General features: G+C 47.1%; 1 protein-coding gene across 5 annotated transcripts in view; it reads right to left on the bottom strand.

Moving 5' to 3' along the window:
- Positions 1-21,614, bottom strand: part of SLC49A3 (solute carrier family 49 member 3) — a 711,721-nt gene that overhangs the window by 484,913 nt on the left and 205,194 nt on the right. The window contains exon 2 of one of the 5 annotated variants that reach the window (XM_033918099.1): positions 15,298-15,490. The exons of the other annotated variants lie outside the window; for them this stretch is intronic. Coding sequence (XP_033773990.1) covers positions 15,298-15,405 — 108 coding nt within the window. The 5' untranslated portion in view covers positions 15,406-15,490. The remainder of the gene's footprint in view (positions 1-15,297; positions 15,491-21,614) is intronic. 5 annotated transcript variants of the gene reach the window in all.

Here is a 21,614-nt window from a genome sequence, read left to right as displayed (position 1 = left end):
GAGAGGGGTTTCCTTTCAATAGGCTGATGGAAAGCCGCAATTGCACTGAGATGGACTCGGATAGATGTAGACTTGAGGCCAGAGGTGGATAAGTGAGAAAGGTAGTCCAAAACAGAAGATAAGGAAGAATGCTGAGGCTCCTTATGATGAGAAAAACACCATGTAGAAAATCTAGACCATTTTTCTTGATAGTATTGTCTAGTTATAAGCTTTCTAGAAGCTTCTAAAACATCTCTGACAGATTGAGAAAACTGAAGAGAGGTTATATTGAGAGGTACTAGGCTGTCAGGTGTAGAGACTACATGTTGGGATGAAGCAGAGATCCCTGACTCTGTATAAGCAGAGAAGGAAAAACTGGTAGAAGGTACAGCTCCCTGCTGCTGAGTACCAGGGTTGTCTCAGCCATCGAGGAGTGATTAGAATCATGGTGGCATGATCGTTCTTCAACTTGACCAGAATCTTGAGAATGAGAGGGAATGGAGGAAATACGTACAGGAAAAGATTTGTCAATCCCAGAAGAAAAGCATCTGCCTCGAGGCGTTGAGGAGAATATATCCTGGAGCAGAACTGAGGCAGTTTGTAGTTGTGGGAAGCTGCAAAGAGGTCTATCTGTGGCGTACCCCACTGTGAAAAAATGTGGTGAAGAGGCGAAGAATGGAGAGTCCATTTGTGAGGTTGCAGGAGACTCAAGTTGTCCGCTAAGCAATTATTCGCCCCCTTGAATGTAGACAGCTTTGAGGAAGGTGTTGTGACGGATTGCCCAGTCCCAAACCTCCAGAGCTTCTTGACAAAGGGAGGGAGACCCTGTCCCTCCCTGTTTGTTGACATAATACATGGTGATCTGGTTGACCGTGTGGATGACTACTGTGTTGTGAAGGAGAAGTTGAAAAGCATGGAGAGCTTTGAGGATTGCTTTGAGTTCCAACTGATTGATATGACACTGACGATACGTACTGGTCCAGAGGCCTTGAGTACAGAGACCATCGATATGAGCGCCCCAAGCGTAGGTCGAAGAGTCTGTCATGAGGACCTTCTGATGAAGGGGCATTTGAAAAAGCAAGCCTCTGGAAATATTGGAAGAGAGCATTCACCAACAGAGAGACCTCTTGAAGTAAGGAGTGACTGAAATGTGTCGGGAAGGAAGGTCGCAAACTTGCGTCCATTGAGATGCCAGGGTCCACTGAGGTATTCTGAGGTAAAGTCTGGCAAAAGGAGTCACGTGTACTGTGGAGGCCATGTGACCCAGAAGAATCATCATGTGCCTCGCCGAGATGGAAGAGCGGGAAGACACTGTGAGACAAAGTTGTAGAAGAGCCTCCAGACATTGTTGATGGAGGAATGCTCTGAGCTGGACAGTGTCCAAAACAGCTCCAATGAATTACAGATTCTGAGAGGGTTGAAGTTGAGATTTGGGAAAGTTGATTTCGAATCCCAAACTTAGAAGGAACCAGATAGTCCTTTGGGTCGCTACAATAACCCCTTGAGACGTGGAATCTTTGATGAACCAGTCGTCTAGGTAGGGAAATACCTGAAGACCATGATTCCTTAGAGCTGCTGCTACCACTACCAGGCACTTGGTGAACACTCTGGGAGACGAGGCCAGGCCGAAGGGTAGAACTCTGTATTGGTAATGCAGATTCCTCACCCAAAATCTGAGGTATTGACGGGAGGCCGGATGGATAGGAATATGAGTATAGGCCTCCTTGAGATCCAGAGAGCATAACCATTCATTCTGCTCAAAAAGGGGATAAAGAGATGCCAGGGACAACATTTGAAACTTTTCTTTGACTAAAAATTTGTTGAGAGCCCTGATATCTAAACTGGGTCGCAGATCGCCCGTCTTCTTCGAAAAGAAACCAAAACTCTGCTACTCAAAAAATCTATACAGCCTTCTCTACCCTCTACTAATATACCAAATGACTCTATCAAGTATCTACCCTAAACTGCATCTATCAAGTATCTACCCTAAACTGCATCTTCTCTACTAGTAAGCCTCAATCCTCCTCTTTGCCTATACTATGGGACCGTCCCCTAAATTGTAACTCCCCATCACCTCTACTATGTATCCGTCCCTTAAATTGTAACTTCCTGGAAATGTCCAGCTATCTTCTACTGTAATCCGCTTAGAACTGCAAGGTACAAGCGGAATAGAAGTCACTAATGTAATGTAATGTAACAAGGAAGTAACAGGAGTAAAACCCCCTGTTCTGCTGTTCCAGGGGAACAGGTTCGATGGCATGGAGATGAAGCTGAGCTTGAGCTTCTTGAAGAAGAAGGGCGGTCTGGGATGGATTGGAAGGATACTCTCTTGGAGGAAGCTCTGGTGGAACCTGAGTGAAATGAAGAGAATATCCTTCCCTGATGATGGTAAGTACCCAGAGGTCTGATGTAATTATCGTCCATCGGAGATAAAAATGATGGAGACGACCTCCGACAGGGGGAAAAGGAGACGGAGACAGAGACAGAACGATGGAGGTTATGCTCTGTTGCAAACAGTCAAAAAGGCTGAGAAGCCTTAGGTGCAACTGATGGTTGGGATTGCTGTTGCTTCTGAGGATGCTGTTTTTTCAAAGGAGGACGAGTATAAGGAGCCGGCTTTGGAGGAAAACGCCTCTGATAGATCAGTGATTCCCAACCCTGTCCTGGAGGAACACCAGGCCAATCGGGTTTTCAGGCTAGCCCTAATGAATATGCATGAGAGAGATTTGCATATGATGGAAGTGATAGGCATGCAAATTTGCTTCATGCATATTCATTAGGGCTAGCCTGAAAACCCAATTGGCCTGGTGTTCCTCCAGGACAGGGTTGGGAACCACTGTGATAGATAACAGGAGGGCATGTAGGCTTGGGTGGAGTCAGCTTTGGCTTGGGTCTCACGATGGAAGCAAACGATTTTGCATGGTCAAATAACTTCTTTGTGGCCGCCTCGATGGATTCGTCAAAGAGTTCGTTGCCTTGACAAGGAAGATTAGCCAGGCAGTCCTGAAGATTAGAGTCCATGTCAATGGTTCGAAGCCAGGCAAGACGACACATAGCCACCGAGCAAGCAGGGAAAGAAGAAATTCAAAATAGGTAATGAAATGAAAATTATAGTTGAGGACCTTAGAGGACATCATAGCATTCTGGTAGATGCGCCGTCTAAATTTGTCCATAGTTTTCCCCTCTCTCCCAGGAGGAACTTTGGCATAGACCTTGGAAGGATGGGATCTCTTCAAGGATCGCTCAACAAGCAAGGATTGATGAGAAAGCTGCGAGTGGTCCAAGCCTTTGTGATGCACAGTCTTATACCTCGAGTCCAACTTTCCAGGAACTGCTGGTATGGAAAAAGGAGTCTCCATGCATCGAGCAAAAGTCTGAGTCAAAAGCTTATGAAGAGGAAGCTTGAGACTCTCAGCCGGAGGCTGAGGGAGATGCATGACTTCTAGATATTCCTTAGAATATTTGGAGCCTATTTTACATCCAAATCGAAAGCCATCTGTTGTAAAAAAAGACGAAAAGGATAGCTGATCTGGTAGGGCTTGGTCTCGAGAAGGACTCAAGGATGTCGAGGCAGCCTGCATTGAAGAAGAAGCTTCGGAATGGAGAAAAGTCTCATAGGGACCTGGTGGCTTGGTCGAGGCAATCTAGGCCGGGATATCCTCGAGGTCCGGCATCGGAGACCTGGAACGAGGAGTCGGTGGTCTGTTCGAGGCCCGAGTAGAACGAGGCTTTGAGGAAGATGGAATATCCTGCAAGGAACGATGCCTGGAAGAATGCCTCGATGAAGGCCTGAAACGATGATGAGAGCTGTGTCTAGAACCAGATCTCGAGGATCGAGGAGACTTCGCCTCGGAGACACATGGAGCCGATGCCAATGTGTGAATAGGGCTAGAGGCTGTAGATCGAAGCTCCAGAGGCTTGGAGGAGGAACTTCGATGCACTCGCAAAGACTCTGCTCCTTGCTTAGAGTGTGAGGAATCCTGTCGATGCACTTGCAAAGAATCTACTCCTTGCCTTTCATGTTTCAAGTTTCAAGTTTATTGGTTTTTTATACCCCGATCATAAAACAAATATCTGACCGGTTAACAATAAAATTTAAATAGGAAAGAAAGATATATTTAATTGTGTTTAGAGAGAGTAGTGAGAAAAATAGAAACATATAAAACATATAGACAAACCTGACAGTGAGGGTAAGTGGGAAGGTTAGGAAAAAGTTACATAATCTTAGGAGAAATGAGATAGAGGGAAGGGATATAACACAGGGGGCGGGGGTGCCTGGTATGAGTGATATGCTCTGAGGATGATAATTAGATTGAAAAAGAAATCAACAAGTGGACGAGGAAAAGATTAAGATTTAGCATAGGCATCTTTAAATAGATAAGTTTTAAGAATAGTCTTAAATTTTGGTAATTGAATTTCGTCCCGAAGAAATTGGGGGAGAGAGTTCCATAATGTGGGTGCAGTTATGGCGAAGTTAGTATTCCTGGTGTAAAAGGATTCTTTTAGAGAAGGAATGAAAAGGAGTTTTTGATCAGATGATCTTAAGGAACGAGGAGAACTTTGGGGGATTAAAAGTTTATCAAGAAATAGGGGTAGGTGTGAGTGTTTGATTTTGAAAGTAAGTAATATGATTTTATAAAGTATCCGATGAGAGACAGGGAGCCAATGAGCCTCTTTGAAAAGAGGAGTGACATGTTCGAACTTGCCGACGTTGTAAATGAGTTTAATAGCAGTATTTTGAACAAGTTGCAGCCGTCGTAGTTCTTTTTGGGGGAGTCCATTGAGAAGAGAATTACTATAGTCTAAGTGTGAGATGACTAGGGAATGAATTAGTATGTTAATCGAGTCGGTAGTTAAAATAGATCTGAGGGAGCGAATGATACGTAGTTTGAAGAAACAAGTTTTTACAACGGAGCTGATGTGATCGTGAAATGTAAGTTCGCTATCTATAAAGACGCCTGCTTAAGTGGCAGACCAGACACTCGCGAGACTCTGTTCCCTGCAAAGAGTGCAGCTCCAATCGGGGCATAGGAGGCAGCTCGACCTCGCAGGAGGTTGCTGGATGCCCAAGCAGGATAATAGGAAGCAGCTTAGGACCCATAATGGTAAGGTACTGAAGGAACTGCTTCTCTAATATGGTCTGGAAAGAAGCCGGCAAGGTGGGTTCCGCGTCTGAAACCGGCCCACCTGCCTTGGCTGGAGGTTCCTTCGAGGTAGTATGAGAGTGCTTTGACTTAGTAGTCTTGGACAATTTAATCACCACTGGCGGAACCGATTGCTGAGCTATCTGACCTGAGGAAACAGGGGAAGATACAGCAGGTGACGTTGAAGCAAGAGCCGCTGCAAACAATGAAGGTTTGATGAGGCTCGAGGTGGAAGCAGGAGGCGCCGAAGGAGCATCGATGGAAGTCGAGGTCGAAGACGCCTTCGAAGTCGAGGGATCAGATGGAGACTCCATGTCGAAGAGCTTATCCACCAAAATGCAACGACGCTTAAAAGCTCGAGATGAAAATGTTAGGCAAGGTGTGCATGAGGTTGGACGATGTTGAGGCAGCGTCTGTGAGGGTCTGTAAGGGAGAAAGTGCACCTACACTTGCTACACTTCTTAAATCCTGTAGCAGGCCGGGACATAGGCTGAAAAATAGCCGCTGCAAAGTCGAAGCATGTGGGCTGCGGCTGAGTGGCCTGTCCCGGAGAACGAACGGAAGAAAATAAATTTTTTATTTTTTTTTAAAATAAAACAAATGAAAACAAAGAAAAACAGCAATTCGTGAATAAAAAGACACAAACCGCGGTCGAAGAGAAGGCAAAGTGAACGAAGTTGAACGCAGAGAGTCAAAGACGGACTTCTCGGCTCCGTGGAAAACTAAGAACTGAGGAGATGCGCCTGATGCACTGGGCGGAAAGGCACTCGCGCATGTGCGGTGCGGGCGACTCGAAACTTCTAGTTTCTTCAAGCAAGTCTGCTTGTGAGGCGTCCATTTCGGGGCTCCATCAGATGACGACACCCACATGTGAGAATAGCCTGCATGCTTGTCCTGGGATAATGAAGCTATACGCTTGATTTTTGGGTTAAAAAAGTACTATCATATTACTCCATTTATTCGAGAGCTGCATTAGCTGCCGGTGGAGGCTCGAGTGATGTTTAAATTTGGCTGCATCTGCTATAAATTACTAGTCAGTCTTATTCCCAGCTATTTAGAAGATTTTTACTTTTGTGAATGTAAAGTGTCCAAGATGATATCTTACATCGTTTTCATGTCAAAGGATGTAAATATAAGAAATACCAACAACAACTTTTAGCTTATCAAGCAGTCCTGGAATAAAGATTTAAATTCCTTGATCTCTAATGCTGGGTCCTATCAACATTTCAGGAAAAACTTAAAAACCTATTTGTTCACCAAATTTTTAGGTTAATAACTGTATCCATTTTGAATGTCTCCTTACTTTTGTAAACCAGATGGATCATCACTGTTATGCGGTATAGAAGGCAGTTTTTATGTTATGTTATGGATCAAGGGCCCCCCTGAAAGTGGGGGCTCAGATATCAAAACTTTACTGATTGTTGGGGGGGGTCGTTTTTCTTAACTGGAGAGATGTGGAGAGGGTATGAGTTGAGAGTGATCTGTTTCCCTTGGGGAACAGTGTAAACTCATGGAAACTCTACTCAAAGGTAAATTAGACACGATTTTGGATGAGGGAGACCTAAGGGATCCCCGTCAACATGGATTCACTAGGGGTAGGTCATGCCAATCCAATCTTATTAGCTTCTTCGATTGGGTGACGGGAAAGCTAGACCTGGGAGAGTCTCTGGACATAGTGTACTTGGATTTCAGCAAGGCGTTTGACAGTGTTCCGCACCGCAGACTATTAAACAAGATGAAGTCGATGGGTCTAGGCGGGAAGCTAACTGCATGGGTGAATGATTGGCTAAGTGGAAGACTTCAGAGGGTGGTGGTCAACGGCACCCTCTCTGAGACATCAGAGGTGACTAGCGGAGTGCCGCAGGGCTCGGTCCTGGGACCATCCCTTTTCAACATATTCATAAGAGACTTGACCCAAGGGCTTCAGGGTAAAGTAACACTGTTCGCCGATGACGCCAAACTGTGTAATATAGTAAGTGAAAACAATCTTAAGGATAGTATGACGCAAGATCTGATCACGTTGGAAAACTGGTCCTCGACATGGCAGCTGGGCTTCAACGCAAAGAAATGTAAGGTCATGCATCTCGGCTGCGGAAACCCATGCAAAACTTACACCTTGAACGGAGAAACACTAGCTAGGACTTCAGAAGAACGGGACTTGGGAGTAATCGTCAGCGCGGACATGAAGGCTACCAAACAAGTGGAGCAGGCCTCATCCAAGGCAAGGCAAATGTTGGGATGTATCAATAGAGGCTTCATCAGCCACAAACCTGAAGTCATAATGCCGCTCTACAGAACCATGGTAAGACCTCACCTGGAATACTGTGTGCAATTTTGGAGACCACACTACCGAAAAGATGTGCTTCGAGCTGAATCGGTCCAGCGAATGGCCACTAGAATGGTCTCCGGACTCAAGAGTCTCCCATACGAGGAAAGACTGGATAAACTGCAGCTCTACACTCTTGAGGAGCGTAGAGAAAGGGGAGACATGATTGAGACGTTTAAGTACATCACAGGTCGTGTCGAGGCGGAAAGCGATATATTCTTCCCTAAGGGTCCCTCGGTCACAAGAGGGCACCTGTTCAAACTCAGAGGAGGGAAATTTAATGGTGACACCAGGAAGTATTTCTTTACAGAAAGGGTGGTGGATCAGTGGAACAAACTTCCGGTGCAAGTGGTCAAGGCCACCAGTGTACTCGACTTTAAAAACAAATGGGACATCCACGTGGGGTCCTTACGGGGGTCGAGCTAGGGAACTAGGTCATTAGCACTCAGACTTGATGGGGTGGGTCAGAAGAGTGGGCAGACTTGATGGGCTGCAGCCCTTTTCTGCCGTCATCTTTCTATGTTTCTATGTTCTATGTTTCTAAAAGAGAGGATTGGGTGTGGAGGGTTGTTGGGATGAACGCAAGAGAGGGATGGGGGGGAAGAATTGAGAGGTGGGTTTGGGATAAGAGGGGAGGGGCTTTGGAGAGTTTTTTTTCCCTCTTTGCTTTCTTCTCTCTCTGGCAGTGTCTGAACCTGAGCACTATCATGTTTTCTTTGTCTCGTTTGCTCAGGACCCATTGGCTAATGGAGCATTGTTCTAATCAGATGCTGGGATGGCATTTCGGCGACTACATACTATTTTTCCTTTTCAAGTTCTCCTTACCAGTTTCTTTGCTAAGTGAATTATACGGATGGTGACTTGGAATGTTGGGGGCATTAAAATCCCCTGTGACAAGGGCCAAAATTTTACAAAATTTACAAAGAATTAAAGCAGACATTGCGATGCTGCAGGAGACACACCTTAGTGATTTGGATCACGCTAAGCTACATAAAGGTTGGTGGACAGTTGCATAGCAGCAGCGCCAGTAGGAGGTGGGGTAACAATCTTATTTTATAAGGCTGTGGCAACTACGGTCACTCATAGCTGCTGATTCCAGCAGGCATTGTTTTTTGCACAGTTATACTAGCGAACACTAGTATAGTAGGTGCTTTTAAGTTGCGGCTATGCTCCCAATGTCAATAATAAAGTGTTTTATGCACACTTGAAAACTATATTCTCAGCTCATGTTGTTGTTTTGTTTTTTTGGTGGGGGATTTTTAACTCGGCCTAGGATCCCTCTTTGGATAAGACCCACCCTCTGGTCTCTGGTGCTATGCCTGAGGCCAAGGATCTTCCACAGTTATGCCAATTGTTAGATCTCATGGATGTTTGGCACATTTTTCACCCCAGCGAGAGACTATACTCACCTGTCCCGAGCGCATTCGACCCAGTCTCATATTGACTATTTGCTGGTCTCTAGAGATCTTTTCTCACATGTTCAACAGGCGGAGATTGGGCTCTATGCGATATCAGATCATGCATGGGTGTGGATGGATTGGACGGGGAGGGATGGGTCAACCTCCCCTCAGTATTGGGCATATCCATTGAATAACTTGCCACTTTCGTTAAGAAGCTTAGGCCCCTTCTTATCATTCAGGAAGGCTTTGAAGACAATTCTGCTCGCCATGCACTTTGGAAATTAACTACTTCTACCTCCTGCTTTAATTCTTTTCTCATCTAGTTCTTTTGTATTTTTCCTGTTCAGAATGTTAACAAAGTCAAGTACCAAATTGGCTTATGACCCGGTTTATAAAACTAAGGTTTAGTTTAGTTCAATTAAATCTTTGTCCATTTCTTCTGACTGTGAAGGAGGTCTATATATCACACTAATGTAAATACATTTTCTATTCTCTCTTTCCAGATTAGTCCAGTGTGCTTCTTCTTTGCCCAATATGTCCTGCGATTCTATCACTTTAATATTATTCTTAACAAACAATGCTATTCCTCTACTCTTTGTACCTACCATGTCCCTCCTGAATAGATTATAGCCAGGTATAACTATATCCCAGTCACAGTTATGAGAAATGTGAAAAGAGAATTTTTATATTTTAGTGTTTATATTAATATATGTACTAATACTGTTTGTATATTTCAGTGTTAATTATTGCAAGATGCAGAGAAAGTAGGGGGAAGAGAGTGGAGAAAGTATTGACAAGTAAGAGAGCTAAGACATTGGCAACTATCTATCTGTGAACTCATTGTTTCAATGACATGCTGCTTCAGCATTATAGAATGTAAGCAGTGTCAAAATAAAATTGAAGGACATGAAAATGTAGCTGGAGGGATGAACACATGACGGAAAGGACTGGGTATGTGAATAACCATATATGGGAAGAAGTAAATAAGACTGGGATCAGGAGAAATAAGAGAAATGGGAGAAATAAACAGATGCGTGGAAAACGGAAGTGCAGGTGATGTTTGATAGGCTGTGAACTGTCACTGCCCTAACCAATGGGTATGCAGACAGGAGGGACCAGAAATATATAATGCATACACTTCTCCCTTCGTATTCGCTGTGATAGGGGATTAACAGAACTGCAAATAAAGAAAAAACGCAAATAACTTTTTCATATGTTATTTGCTGTTTTCTATTAAAAACCATCTTGAATATAGTGAAACCGCGAATAACATGGTCTGTTCCTGAAGGAGAGGCAAAACACAGTGAAGAAAATGCTGAAATCAGCAATTTCTCTATGCAAGCTGATGTAATTTGGGGGGGAGAAGCCAGCAAGCTAAAAATCGTGAATAACTGAAACCGCGAATGCTAAAACCGCAAATATGGAGGGAGAAGTATACTTACAATCAGCTTTGCGTGCCTGCTTTGTATGTATGACACCCTTTCTTGCAAGAGAGAAAAATAAAAATAGTTTCTGCTTCACTGTGAGTCTTTCCTGAGTATTCATGTGGGAATACCTTACTTCTCACACAGTTCTCTGTGAACCATGTCTCCGTGACCACCATTAAATACAAAACAGCATATCCACTAAATCCAGAAGGTTTGAAAGAAATGAGGCAAGCCACTGCTTGCCCTGGATTGGTAGTGTGAGAAATGAAAATACTAATATTTTCTAATGGTTTTAATTATTGCAGAAAAACATAAAGGAGTGAACACATTAAAGGGTATAACTCTTACATATGATACAGGTGTGGTTAAATAAAAGCAGAGAACCCAAAAACTAAAAGATATTACTAATACCGTACATATAATTCGAGGGGGGCGTGTCTGAGCTCTAGATAAAATGGAAGCCTAATGTGACCATTTATTTTTTTCATCAAAATGGGACATCTATTAATATTCAGTCCCGCCCCCAATCCAACCCTAGCCCCGCCCCCAATTTCTTCCATTCATTTTTCATGTGCACACAATATCTTATTATTTCATAATGGTAACCATAAAATTTTTTTTAAAACACAAAGCACCATATACGCAGAGAAAATGTTAATTATTTATATTTGGGGGTTTTCAACGATGTCACCTCAGTAACTATAGAAAAATAGACAAATATAGGGCAAAATATAGACAGCAGATATCAATTCTCAAAACTGACACATTTTTATCACTAAATTGAAAATAAAATCATTTTTCCTACCTTTGCTGTCTGGTGATTTCATGAGTCTCTGGTTGCGTTTCCTTCTGACTGTGCATCCTTTCATTTCTTTTTCTTTCTGCACTTAGGCCCAACAATTGTCCCTTTCTATTACCTTCCTCCTTCCTTCCTATGTCCTTAGTGCCCTCAGTGCCTCATTCCCATGTCCCCCTCACTGCCTTACAGACTTTGTCCCATCACCACCCCTAAAGCCAGCCTGCCTGCCTACTTACCTGCCTAACTACCTACCTCCCACGCCAAAGCCAGCCTGCTTGCCTGCCTACCTACCTCCTTCCCTCCCTGCCGCACACAAAAAAAGCCTCCCTCCAGCGCCCAATTTAAACCCCCCGGTCCGCCGCCGCTGCTTACCTCCCTGCTGCTTCTATTCGCGACCCAGAAGCCTTATTCCCAATGTCAATTCTGACGTTGGCCCGGAACGTCCTCTCCGACATCAGAATTGACGTCGGGAATAAAGCTTCTAGGCCGCGATTAGCAGCAGCAGCAGCAGGGAGGTAAGCAGTGGCGGTGGACTGGGGGGGAAGGGTTAAATCGGGCGCTGGAGGGAGGCCAGGGCAGGATTAATTCTTTGAGGGCCCCTAGGCACACAAGTACACTTAGCCAAGCAGGCCCTAGTTCTCCCCTACATTCTAGAATTGAACCTTTGTCAGAACCCTCTAGGGCAGTGTTCTTCAACCTTTTTACACCCGTGGACCGGCAGAAAAAAAAGAATTATTTTGTGGACCGGCAAACTATTAGGACTAAAATTTAAAAACCCCGTTTCCGCCCCATCTCCGCAAGCTCAGTCCCCACAAATCATCTGATCCCATCCACACAAGCCTCAGTTATGATTTTATATTGAATGTATTTTATTAAAGTATAAAAAGAAACAATATTCTGTACAATTGTCATTTTATAAATACAAATAATTCAGAGCAAGGATCAACAAAACCCCTGTCTCCCCTCCCCTTCACATATATCCCCTCTACTATCAAGAAAACTGAAGAAGCCAAATTATTACAGAATGCTACACAGAAATATCATGCTAACAGAATACTGCAGAGTTTACATGACAGGAATAGTTTTAGGGGAGTGCAACTAGGGCAACTGCCCCCTGGTCAGAGAGCGCCCTAAGCCAGCTGGAAGTTAAAGAAGCACTTCCTGGGTTTTGCAGTCCCCAGTTATGTCTAACACCAGCTCTAGCAGGATATATATTTCAAATCTGATATATTCTAATCACAAAATAGAAATAAAATTATTTTTTTCTACCTTTTGTCATCTCTGGTTTCTGCTTTCAATCTTCTTTTCACTCTCTTCCTTCCAGCGTCTGCCCTCTCTGTCTCTTCAATCCAGCATCTGCCCCTTCCATCCACTGTCTGGCCTCTCCCCCTTCCACATGGTATCTGTCATCTTTCTATGCCCCTCTCCCCTTTCCATCCAGCTTGTACCCCTCTGTCGTTTTTACATGATTCATTCCAGCTTCATTGCTCTCTTCATTTTTATCTCTCCTACACCAGATCTATCATCGTTGTCCCTCTCTGCTTATTTTTTTGCTGACCCCTTCCTATCATCAATCTCTCTACTTTCTCATGCCTGTGTCTCCCCTTCCCCTCCTCTAATCTCTCTGCCAGCTGTTTCCTTCCTTTTTTCATTCTCCGTTCCCTCCTCTTCCTGTCCAGCAGTAACTCTCTTCCCTTCCTCTACTCCCAGCAGCATCTCTCCTTCTCCCTCTCCAGTAGCAGCTGTCCCTTTTTTCCCTTGCCCAGCAGCTTCCCAGACTCCTTTCCCTCCTCCCCTCCCAGCAGCATCTCTCCTTCTCCTTCCCTCCAGGTCTAGTAGCAGCTGTCCCTTTTTTTCCCTTGCCCAGCAGCTTCCCAGATTAATTTCCCTCCTCCCCTCCCAGCAGAATCACTCCTTCTCCCTCTCCAGTAGCAGCTGTCCCTTTTTTTCCTTACCCAGCAGCTTCCCAGATTCCTTTCCCTCCTCCCCTCCCAGAAGCATCTCTCTTTCTCCATCTCCAGTAACAGCTGTCCCTTTTTTTCCTTGCCCAGCAGCTTCCCAGATTCCTTTTCCCTCCTCCCCTCCCAGAAGCATCTCTCCTTTTCCTTCTCCCTCTCCAGTAGCAAATGTCCCTTTTTTCCCTTGCCCAGCAGCTCTTCTTTCTTCCCAGCGCAGCGATTCAGGAAGGCAGCCTCAGGTCCTTTGTTGGGTCGCGCCGCCTCTGAGGAAAGAGGAAGTTGCATCATCAGAGGCAGCCGCGACTCAGCAAAAGCCCCGAGGCTGCCTTCATGAATCGCTGCGCTGGGAAGTAAAGGAGAGCTTCAGAGAGGGGAGAAAGCCACTGTCGGAGGCTCCCCAAGATCTCTCCGGCCCAGCGCAGACTTCAGATGTTGATCTTGCCGGCCCTGCACGGACCGGCAGGAAGTTGAAGTAAGTCAATCTTGCCCTGTGCGGACCGGCAAAAATTTCCTGCGGACCGGCGGTTGAAGAACTGTGCTCTAGGGCATTGCCTTGTGTGTTATTCCCAGTAGGAGTGAGTAGGCTAAGTACAGAAGTTTCTATGGGAGGTAATTCATCACAGGCTACACTTTTGGGTCTAGTGCCGGCAAGAAAGAGTTTGGAAACCTCAGTCTGTTCATCAGAGATTGCTCTGAAAGTCATTTAAATGTGTCTTCAAAGATCCTGCCTGCAGTCGTACAGAGTACTGGATGGATTTGCTGGCAGCAGCACTCCCCACTCTCCCCACGCAGCCGACCCTCCGACCGTGAAATTCCTGAAGCAGCCCTAACTTCACATTCTCTTAATAATTCTAAAACTGACAAATGAGCTACTCTTCCCTAGTAATGTCAATTTTACTTCCATTGCTACCCCCTTTCAAATCACTGTAAGCCCCTTACTCTTAACATCCCGAGAAATATCAAAAGATCCACACTTTACCATCCTAGTAAATCAATCGTTCTCCCATTGTAACCCCTTTATAAATTTATAAACCCATTATAAATCTTTTGTAAGCCGCCTTGAACCGCAAGGTAATGGCGGAATAGAAATCCCTAATATAATGTAATGTAATGTGAAACGACTGACATATCTCCCTCAACAGCAGCGTCGGCTGCGCTCTAAACAGGCTGCTGTGCAGCCTTCTCCCGCCACCGATTCCCTCTGCCACATCACTGATGATGTAATCAGCAACGCGACATAGGGAAGGCCCCGGCAGGAGAAGGCTGCAAAGCAGCCTGTTTAGAGCGCTGCCATCGCTGCTATTGAGGGAGGTATATCAGGCGTCTCGCGGTGGGAGGGTCAGCTGCGGGGAGAGAGTGAGGAGTGCTGCTGCCGGCAATTCCAGCGATGGAGTCGGCCGCGAAGGTGAGGGAGATGGGCTAGTTAGGGGGAGAAATGGCCGTACTGCTAGGACCCTTTAATCCAGCCCTGAGGAAGGCTTTTTTTTTTTTTCTTTTGCATGGCAGGGAGGGACAGGAAGCGATCACCTGTCCTATTGTCCCCGCGCACAGATTTGGAACGCTGTCCCTGAAAACGGGACTTTTTGGTGTCCCGAAGCTGTGTGTGGGGACAACGGGACAGGGTATCCCAAAACGGGACAGTCCCATTCAAAACGGGACGTATGGTCACCTTATGGAAGCCTGAACCCTGTTCTCCTCCTTTGCTTTATTAATTTTCAAAGCCAGACTACACATCTATTTGGACGCAGTTTTTTCTCTGCATTTCTTATAAAGAATAATGGCGTCCTCAAAACCGTGTAAATTGGATGTGGCTACTAGCTCCTCTGCTGGTTTGAAAAGGACCAAACCTGATCCACCAACTCCTGAAAAACTATCACCTGAAAAGAAAGCCACTACTGCAAGTGATATTGTACTTGATGAACTTCGTGCCCTCAGGGAACTGACAAGTAAACACTTTGAAACTACAAAGAAACTGAAAGATGATCTAGCAGAGATCAACATTTCATTAACAAACTTTCAGCTCCCCTTTGAGAAGCTGGAAGCACGTGCAGACACTGCTGCCCTAGAAGCAAATGGACAAACGCTTCAAAAACCTCGAACAGGACCTGGAAGATCTGGCCAACCGAAGCCACAGAAATAATTTGTGCATCATTGGGTTAAATGAGAGAATTGAAGGATCTGACATGTCTACTTTTCTACAGAAATGATTGCCTAAAGATTTACAACTAGAGCCGGAAAATACCAACGATATTGAATGCTCTCACCATGTGCCCTCCAGAATGCGCCAGAATCAATCCTCCCCATGTCCAATTGTGGTCAGATTTCTTCACTTCCAGCAAGCCTTTAACATTCTCACCACTGCTAGAGCACATACCAGCTTGATCATTGATGGAAGAAAGATCTTTATTGTTTCTGACCTAGTCCAAACCACAGCTAGAAAACGGAAGTTCTTCCTGGCTATGAGACAGAGATTGAAATCAATGAATGCCCGCTATGGTTTACAATACCCTGCATGCATGATTGTGATCATCAATAACACTATAAAAGTTTTTGATTCCCCCGACTTACTTCAAGCGCTTCTGGATCAGATTCAATCTCAGGGAATGGGAACCGGACTGTCTCCTCCGTGCACACTAGTTTCCTGTTTGAACTAAGCAGTAGGCTCGGTTGCTGTATAATATCTGGTTTCTTTTCACTTCACTTGTTGTTGACTGCTTTAATTTTTGCATTGAGTTCACTTTTATGACTATAGAATTTTTATCATTCTGTCTGGTTCCTGATGTTTTCTAAAATTGCTGATTGCATATACTTATTACATGTGTTTTCCGCCACTATTTTGTAATGCTGTTCTCTCCCCTTTGCTTTCTGTTTCTTTCCCGCACTTGCTACAACTCCATTTCCTTTCAAAAGATATTATCTTGTCTTAGGTTTTAAACAGTGGCGTACCAAGGGAGGGGTCCGCCCCGGGTGCACGGCTTGGGGGGAGCACAGCTGGCCAGGTCTGGGTCCTCCTGCCCTTCCTTTCCCCCGGCCGTGCCACTACAATCCTACCACCCCCGCCGACAAGAAGTCTTTCCGACATCAATTCTGACGTCGGAGAGGACGTTCCGGGCCAGCCAGGCAGTGATTGGCTGGCCTGGAACGTCCTCTCTAACGTCAGAATTGACGTCGAAAAGACTTCTTGTCGGCGGGGGGAGGTAAGATTGCAGGCGCGGACCGGGGGAAAGGAAGGAGAGATGCACTTTTTTTTTTCCCACGGCAGGGAGGGCAAGATGTAGGCAGGCAAGCTGGCTGGCTTTAGCGTGGCAGGGAGGGAGGGAGATAGGTAGACAGGCAGGCCTGCTTTGGGGGTGACCAAAATCTGGAAGGTAGTGGGGGGGGACATAAGAAGGAGGCACTGGGGGCACTAAGGACACAGGATGGGGGCACTGGGGGCACTATGGACATAAGACGGAAGCACTGGGGGCACTATGGACATAAGACGGAAGCACTGGGGGCACCATGGACACAGGAAGGAGGCACTGGGGGCACCATGGACACGGGACAGAGGCACTGGGGACACTATGGACATGGGTAGGGGGCACAGGACGGAGGCACTGGGGGCACTATGGGCACGGGATGGAGGCACTGGGGGCACTGAGGACACAGGACGGAGGCACTGGAGCACTATGGACACAGGACGGAGGCATTGGGGCACTATGGACACAGGATGGAGGCACTGGGGGCACTATGGATACAGGAAGGAGGCACTGGGGCACTATGGACACAGGACGGAGGCATTGGGGGCACTATGGACACAGGACGGAGGCACTAAGGACATGAGAAGGAGGCACTGGGGGCACTAAGGACACGAGAAGGAGGCACTGGGGGCATTTTGGACACAGGAAGGGGGCACTGGGGGCACTATGGACACAGGACGGAGGGACTAAGGACATGAGAAGGAGGCACTCGGGGCACCTAGGACATGGGAAGGGGGCACTGGGGGCATTATGGACAAGGGACGGAGGCACTGGGGGCACTAAAGACATGGGAGGGAATAGAAAGGGACAATTGTTGGGCCTGAGTGCAGAAAGAAATGAAAGAAAGGATACACAGTTAATTAATAGATGTCCCCTTTTGATGAAAAAAATAAATGGTCACGTTACCTCTGACTTACTTTCTCTGCAGCAGAGTCGGCAGCCGTGCTGAGGTGCAGGAAGGTCCCGCACTGACTCGTCTACCGGCTCTGTTCCAGAAGAAGTAAGTTACGTTGGAGGGGGTGGACCCGGCAGACGCAGTCATTGCGGGACTTTGCCACAACTCCCTGCGTCTGCTGGGTCCACCCCCTCCGACGTAACTTACTTCTTCTGGAGCAGAGTCAGCAAACGAGTCATCGCGGGACCTTCCAGCAAGCGGCTGCTGATTCCGCTCCAGAGCAAGTACGTCGGAGTGAGGTGGACTGGCAGCCGGCAGCTACAATCATCGTGGGACCTTTCTGCATGAAGGGAGAGAAAGGAGCAGGATTGCCAGAATGGAAGAGTGGTGGAGGGAAAGAAAGGGGGCAAGGTGGTATGGAAGAGTGGTGCTGATAGAATTGATGTACAGAGAAAAGGGAGAGACATAAGGGGGAAGGATATTGGAGGGAGAGAAAGGGAGCAGATGCTGATTGAAGAGGGGTAGATGGTGAGAGAAAGGGCAGACATTGGATGGTAGTGGGGAGCCTATGCTGGATGGAAGTGCAGATGGGAGAGATAAGGGAGCAAATGCAGGAAGGAAATGGGAGGAGAGAAAGAGGGAAGCAGACACTGGATGGAAGTGGACAGAGAGAGGAGAAGGTACTAGATGGAAGGAGGAGATAAATAAAAGGAGGGCATATGATGGGGAGAAAAGGATTGAGTTAGGGAAACACTGGAGGGGTGAGGGAAAGAGGTGGCAAGCTTTAGGTAGACAGTAAAAAAGGACATTGATGAGAGGGTAGTAAGAACATAATCTAGACAGATGCAGAAAATAAATTGAAAAGGAAAATGAGGGAAAAAAGGGAAAAGGACTGCAGAGGAGAGGTGTGGGAGAGGGAAGGAGAGGAGAGAGATGCCAGACCAATGGGGGTGAAAGGAAAGATGGAAGGGGGAGGCATACAGTTTCTGGAAGGGGCATAGAAGGAGTGAAGATGCCATATAGGGGAAGAGAGACGGCAGACAGTGGATGGAAGGAAGAGAGTTACAAGAAGATGAGGAAAGCAGAAACCACAGAAGACAAAGGTAGAAAAAAATGTTCTATTTATTTATTGCTTTAGGAGACATGTGTCACTGTTTATGTGGTGCACTGTATGCAGAGTCCAGCTTCTTACTGGTTCAATTTAACCTTTGTCTAGCGTCCAGCTTCTTACTGGTTCAATTTAACCTTTGTCAGCGTCTTAGTTCTGTTGCTTTTTTGTTCTTTTTTTTCTTCTTTTAGCTTTTTCAGCTAGGAGAGCGGTCCAGGAGACACAGGGGAGGAAAGAAACCGGCAGGCAGAGGCAGAGGGGAAGCGGCGAGAGGAAGCTCCGCCCACCCCAGCGCGTCAGAGGTCGGCTCAGCGCCCGGGCTCCCCCTTTAAAAGGCAGGGAGCCAGGGCACGAGGCAGAACTCTGCAGCGTCTTAGTTCTGTTGCTTTTTTGTTCTTTTTTTCTTTTTTTAGCTTTTTCAGCTAGGAGAGCGGACCGGGAGACACAGGGGAGGAAAGAAACCGGCAGGCAGAGGCAGAGGCAGAGGGGAAGCGGCGAGAGGAAGTTCCGCCCACCCCAGCGCGTCAGAGGTCGGCTCAGCGCCCGGGCTCCCCCCTTAAAAGGCAGAGAGCCAGGGCACGAGGCAGAACTCTGCAGCGTCTTAGTTCTGTTGCTTTTTTGTTCTTTTTTTAGCTTTTTCAGCTAGGAGAGCGGACCGGGAGACACAGGGGAGGAAAGAAACCGGCAGGCAGAGGCAGAGGGGAAGTGGCGAGAGGAAGCTCCGCCCACCCCAGCGCATCAGAGGTCGGCTCAGCGTCCGGGCTCCCCCCTTAAAAGGCAGGGAGCCAGGGCACGAGGCAGAACTCTGCAGCGTCTTAGTTCTGTTGCTTTTTTGTTCTTTTTGTTCTTTTTTTAGCTTTTTCAGCTAGGAGAGCGGACCGGGAGACACAGGGGAGGAAAGAAACCGGCAGGCAGAGGCAGAGGGGAAGCGGCGAGAGGAAGCTCCGCCCACCCCAGCGCGTCAGAGGTCGGCTCAGCGCCCGGGCTCCCCCCTTAAAAGGCAGGGAGCCAGGGCACGAGGCAGAACTCTGCAGCGTCTTAGTTCTGTTGCTTTTTTGTTCTTTTTTTTCTTTTTTTAGCTTTTTCAGCTAGGAGAGTGGACCGGGAGACACAGGGGAGGAAAGAAACCGGCAGGCAGAGGCAGAGGGGAAGCGGCGAGAGGAAGCTCCGCCCACCCCAGCGCGTCAGAGGTCGGCTCAGCGCCTGGGCTCCCCCCTTAAAAGGCAGGGAGCCAACGGCGCACGGCCTTTCGGCGCGCGGTGAAGGCGAGCGGCAAAGGCGCTCGCCATAGCGAGAGCGCCTTTGCGAAGGAGCCTCGGAAGGAGCCAGGAGCCCAGGCAGCCCAGCAGCAAATTCTAACTTCTAACTCAAAAAAAAAAAAAGTACTTTACTTTTCATCTGTTCTCATTCTTCTCTTCTCTCTCTATTCCTTCAGCTAGCTGCACGCCGAGCACCACTCCTACACACCAAGGGACTTCAAGTACAAGAAAGGAGAAATGGAGGCTACAGGAACTCAGCGAGGCTTTCCAGTTTACTGCACCGGGTGTCATATGTATGATTACCTCCCCTCCGGGAGGCAGGCGTACATATGCGGTCGATGTCAGGAACTGGATAGCCTGAAGAAGGAGGTCGGGAGACTGCAAGTGAAGGTCCAGGAGCTGGAGGGACTTCGCACCATAGAGGAACCAGGCTGGGCAACTGAAGATACCACCAGAGAGTGCCACATCAATGAGCAGGTTAGAGAGCTCGAGAGATTCATTGAGGAGGCCTGCAGGATGGTGGAGGCACAGGATCACCAACAAGTCAGAAGGGAACCAACAGTCGGAAGACGGAATCCACCAGATGCCGGGGGGCAGGAACCAATATATGAAGGACAGATTCTACCAGATTCCAGAAGGGAAAGACGGATTTCAACAGGACCTTGCGGAGGAACTGAGCAGACAGAGGAGGCGGAGTCCCATCAGAATCCGGAGGAAGGATTGGCGGATTGAGTCACTGATATAGACCTGAGACCCAAGAAGAAACTGAGAAAGGGGAAATCCGCAATCGTAGTGGGAGACTCAATCCTGAGAGAGGTGGACAGTCACATAGCAGGAGGCAGAGATGACCGACTAGTGACATGTCTCCCAGGGGTGAGAACTAAGGACATCACAGATAGAATCGAGAGAATCCTGGAAGGAGCTGAGACGGAGGACACAGCAGTGATAATCCACGTTGGAACCAACGACGTCTGCAGAAGGAACTACAACAGGACAACATTGACCGAGCAGTTCGAGATACTGGGGAGGAAACTGAAGCTGAGGACAAGGAAGATAGCCTTCTCAGAGATCCTGCCAGTACCGAGGGCGGATGCAAGAAGGCAGACAGAGCTGCAAGCAATTAATGGTTGGCTGAGGAGATGGTGCGAAGAGGAAGGTTTTCACTTTGTACGGAACTGGACAACTTTCCTGGGAAAGAACAAGCTCTACAGGAGGGACGGACTGCACCTAAGCACCGATGGGACGAGGAGGCTGGCACACAACATCCAGAACAACATAGACATGGCTTTAAACTGAGGAAAAGGGGAAAGCCGATAGTCGATCTGACATCGACACACCGGACTAGAGTATCAAACAAGGATACTGGACCAGGAAAAGGCGATAGAGGGTTCGAGACTGAGTGGACAATTTTTGACAAAAAACCCAAGGACGCAAAGCAGGGGCCCAGGGAACTGACAAAACCAAAGAGCAAGAAATGGAGGAAACAGTTGGAAGGACATCCAAAAAAGGGGAAGCAGGCTGAGGACGAGATAGACACACCACAGGAGGGAGATGAGGACAAAACAGACACACCATAGGAGGAGGATAAACAAAGCGAGGCCCGGGGACTGGCAGCCCATGAGGGGGTAGGCAGGAACACCAAACCACGAGGAAAACCAACAAGGAAGGTAAACAACCAGGACTTAATTTGCCTATACACAAATGCTAGGAGCCTAAGAGCCAAAATGGAGGAGCTAGAAGTCATAGTCAGTAAAAAGGACATAGACATAATTGGAGTCACTGAAACATGGTGGTCCGAGGACAACAAATGGGATGTGGTCTTACCAGGGTACAAACTCTACAGGAGAGACAGGACACACAAGAAGGGTGGAGGAATAGCGCTATACATAAAGGACTCCATTCCTTCAACCAGGATGGAAACAGCAATAGGGGCGGACAACTTGGAGTCACTATGGGTTAAACTACCAGGAGGTAATGGAGCTGACATAAAATTGGGACTGTACTATCGCCCACCAGGACAACCGGAAGCAAACGACCAGGACCTGGAGACTGAATTAAGGCAGGTAAGCAAAAGCGGAAA

The sequence above is a fragment of the Geotrypetes seraphini genome, chromosome 1 (genome assembly GCF_902459505.1).
Source record: "Geotrypetes seraphini chromosome 1, aGeoSer1.1, whole genome shotgun sequence".
Classification (NCBI taxonomy): domain Eukaryota; kingdom Metazoa; phylum Chordata; class Amphibia; order Gymnophiona; family Dermophiidae; genus Geotrypetes; species Geotrypetes seraphini.
The sequence above is the reverse complement of the archived record's forward strand: the minus strand, read 5'-3'. Positions and strand labels throughout refer to the sequence as shown.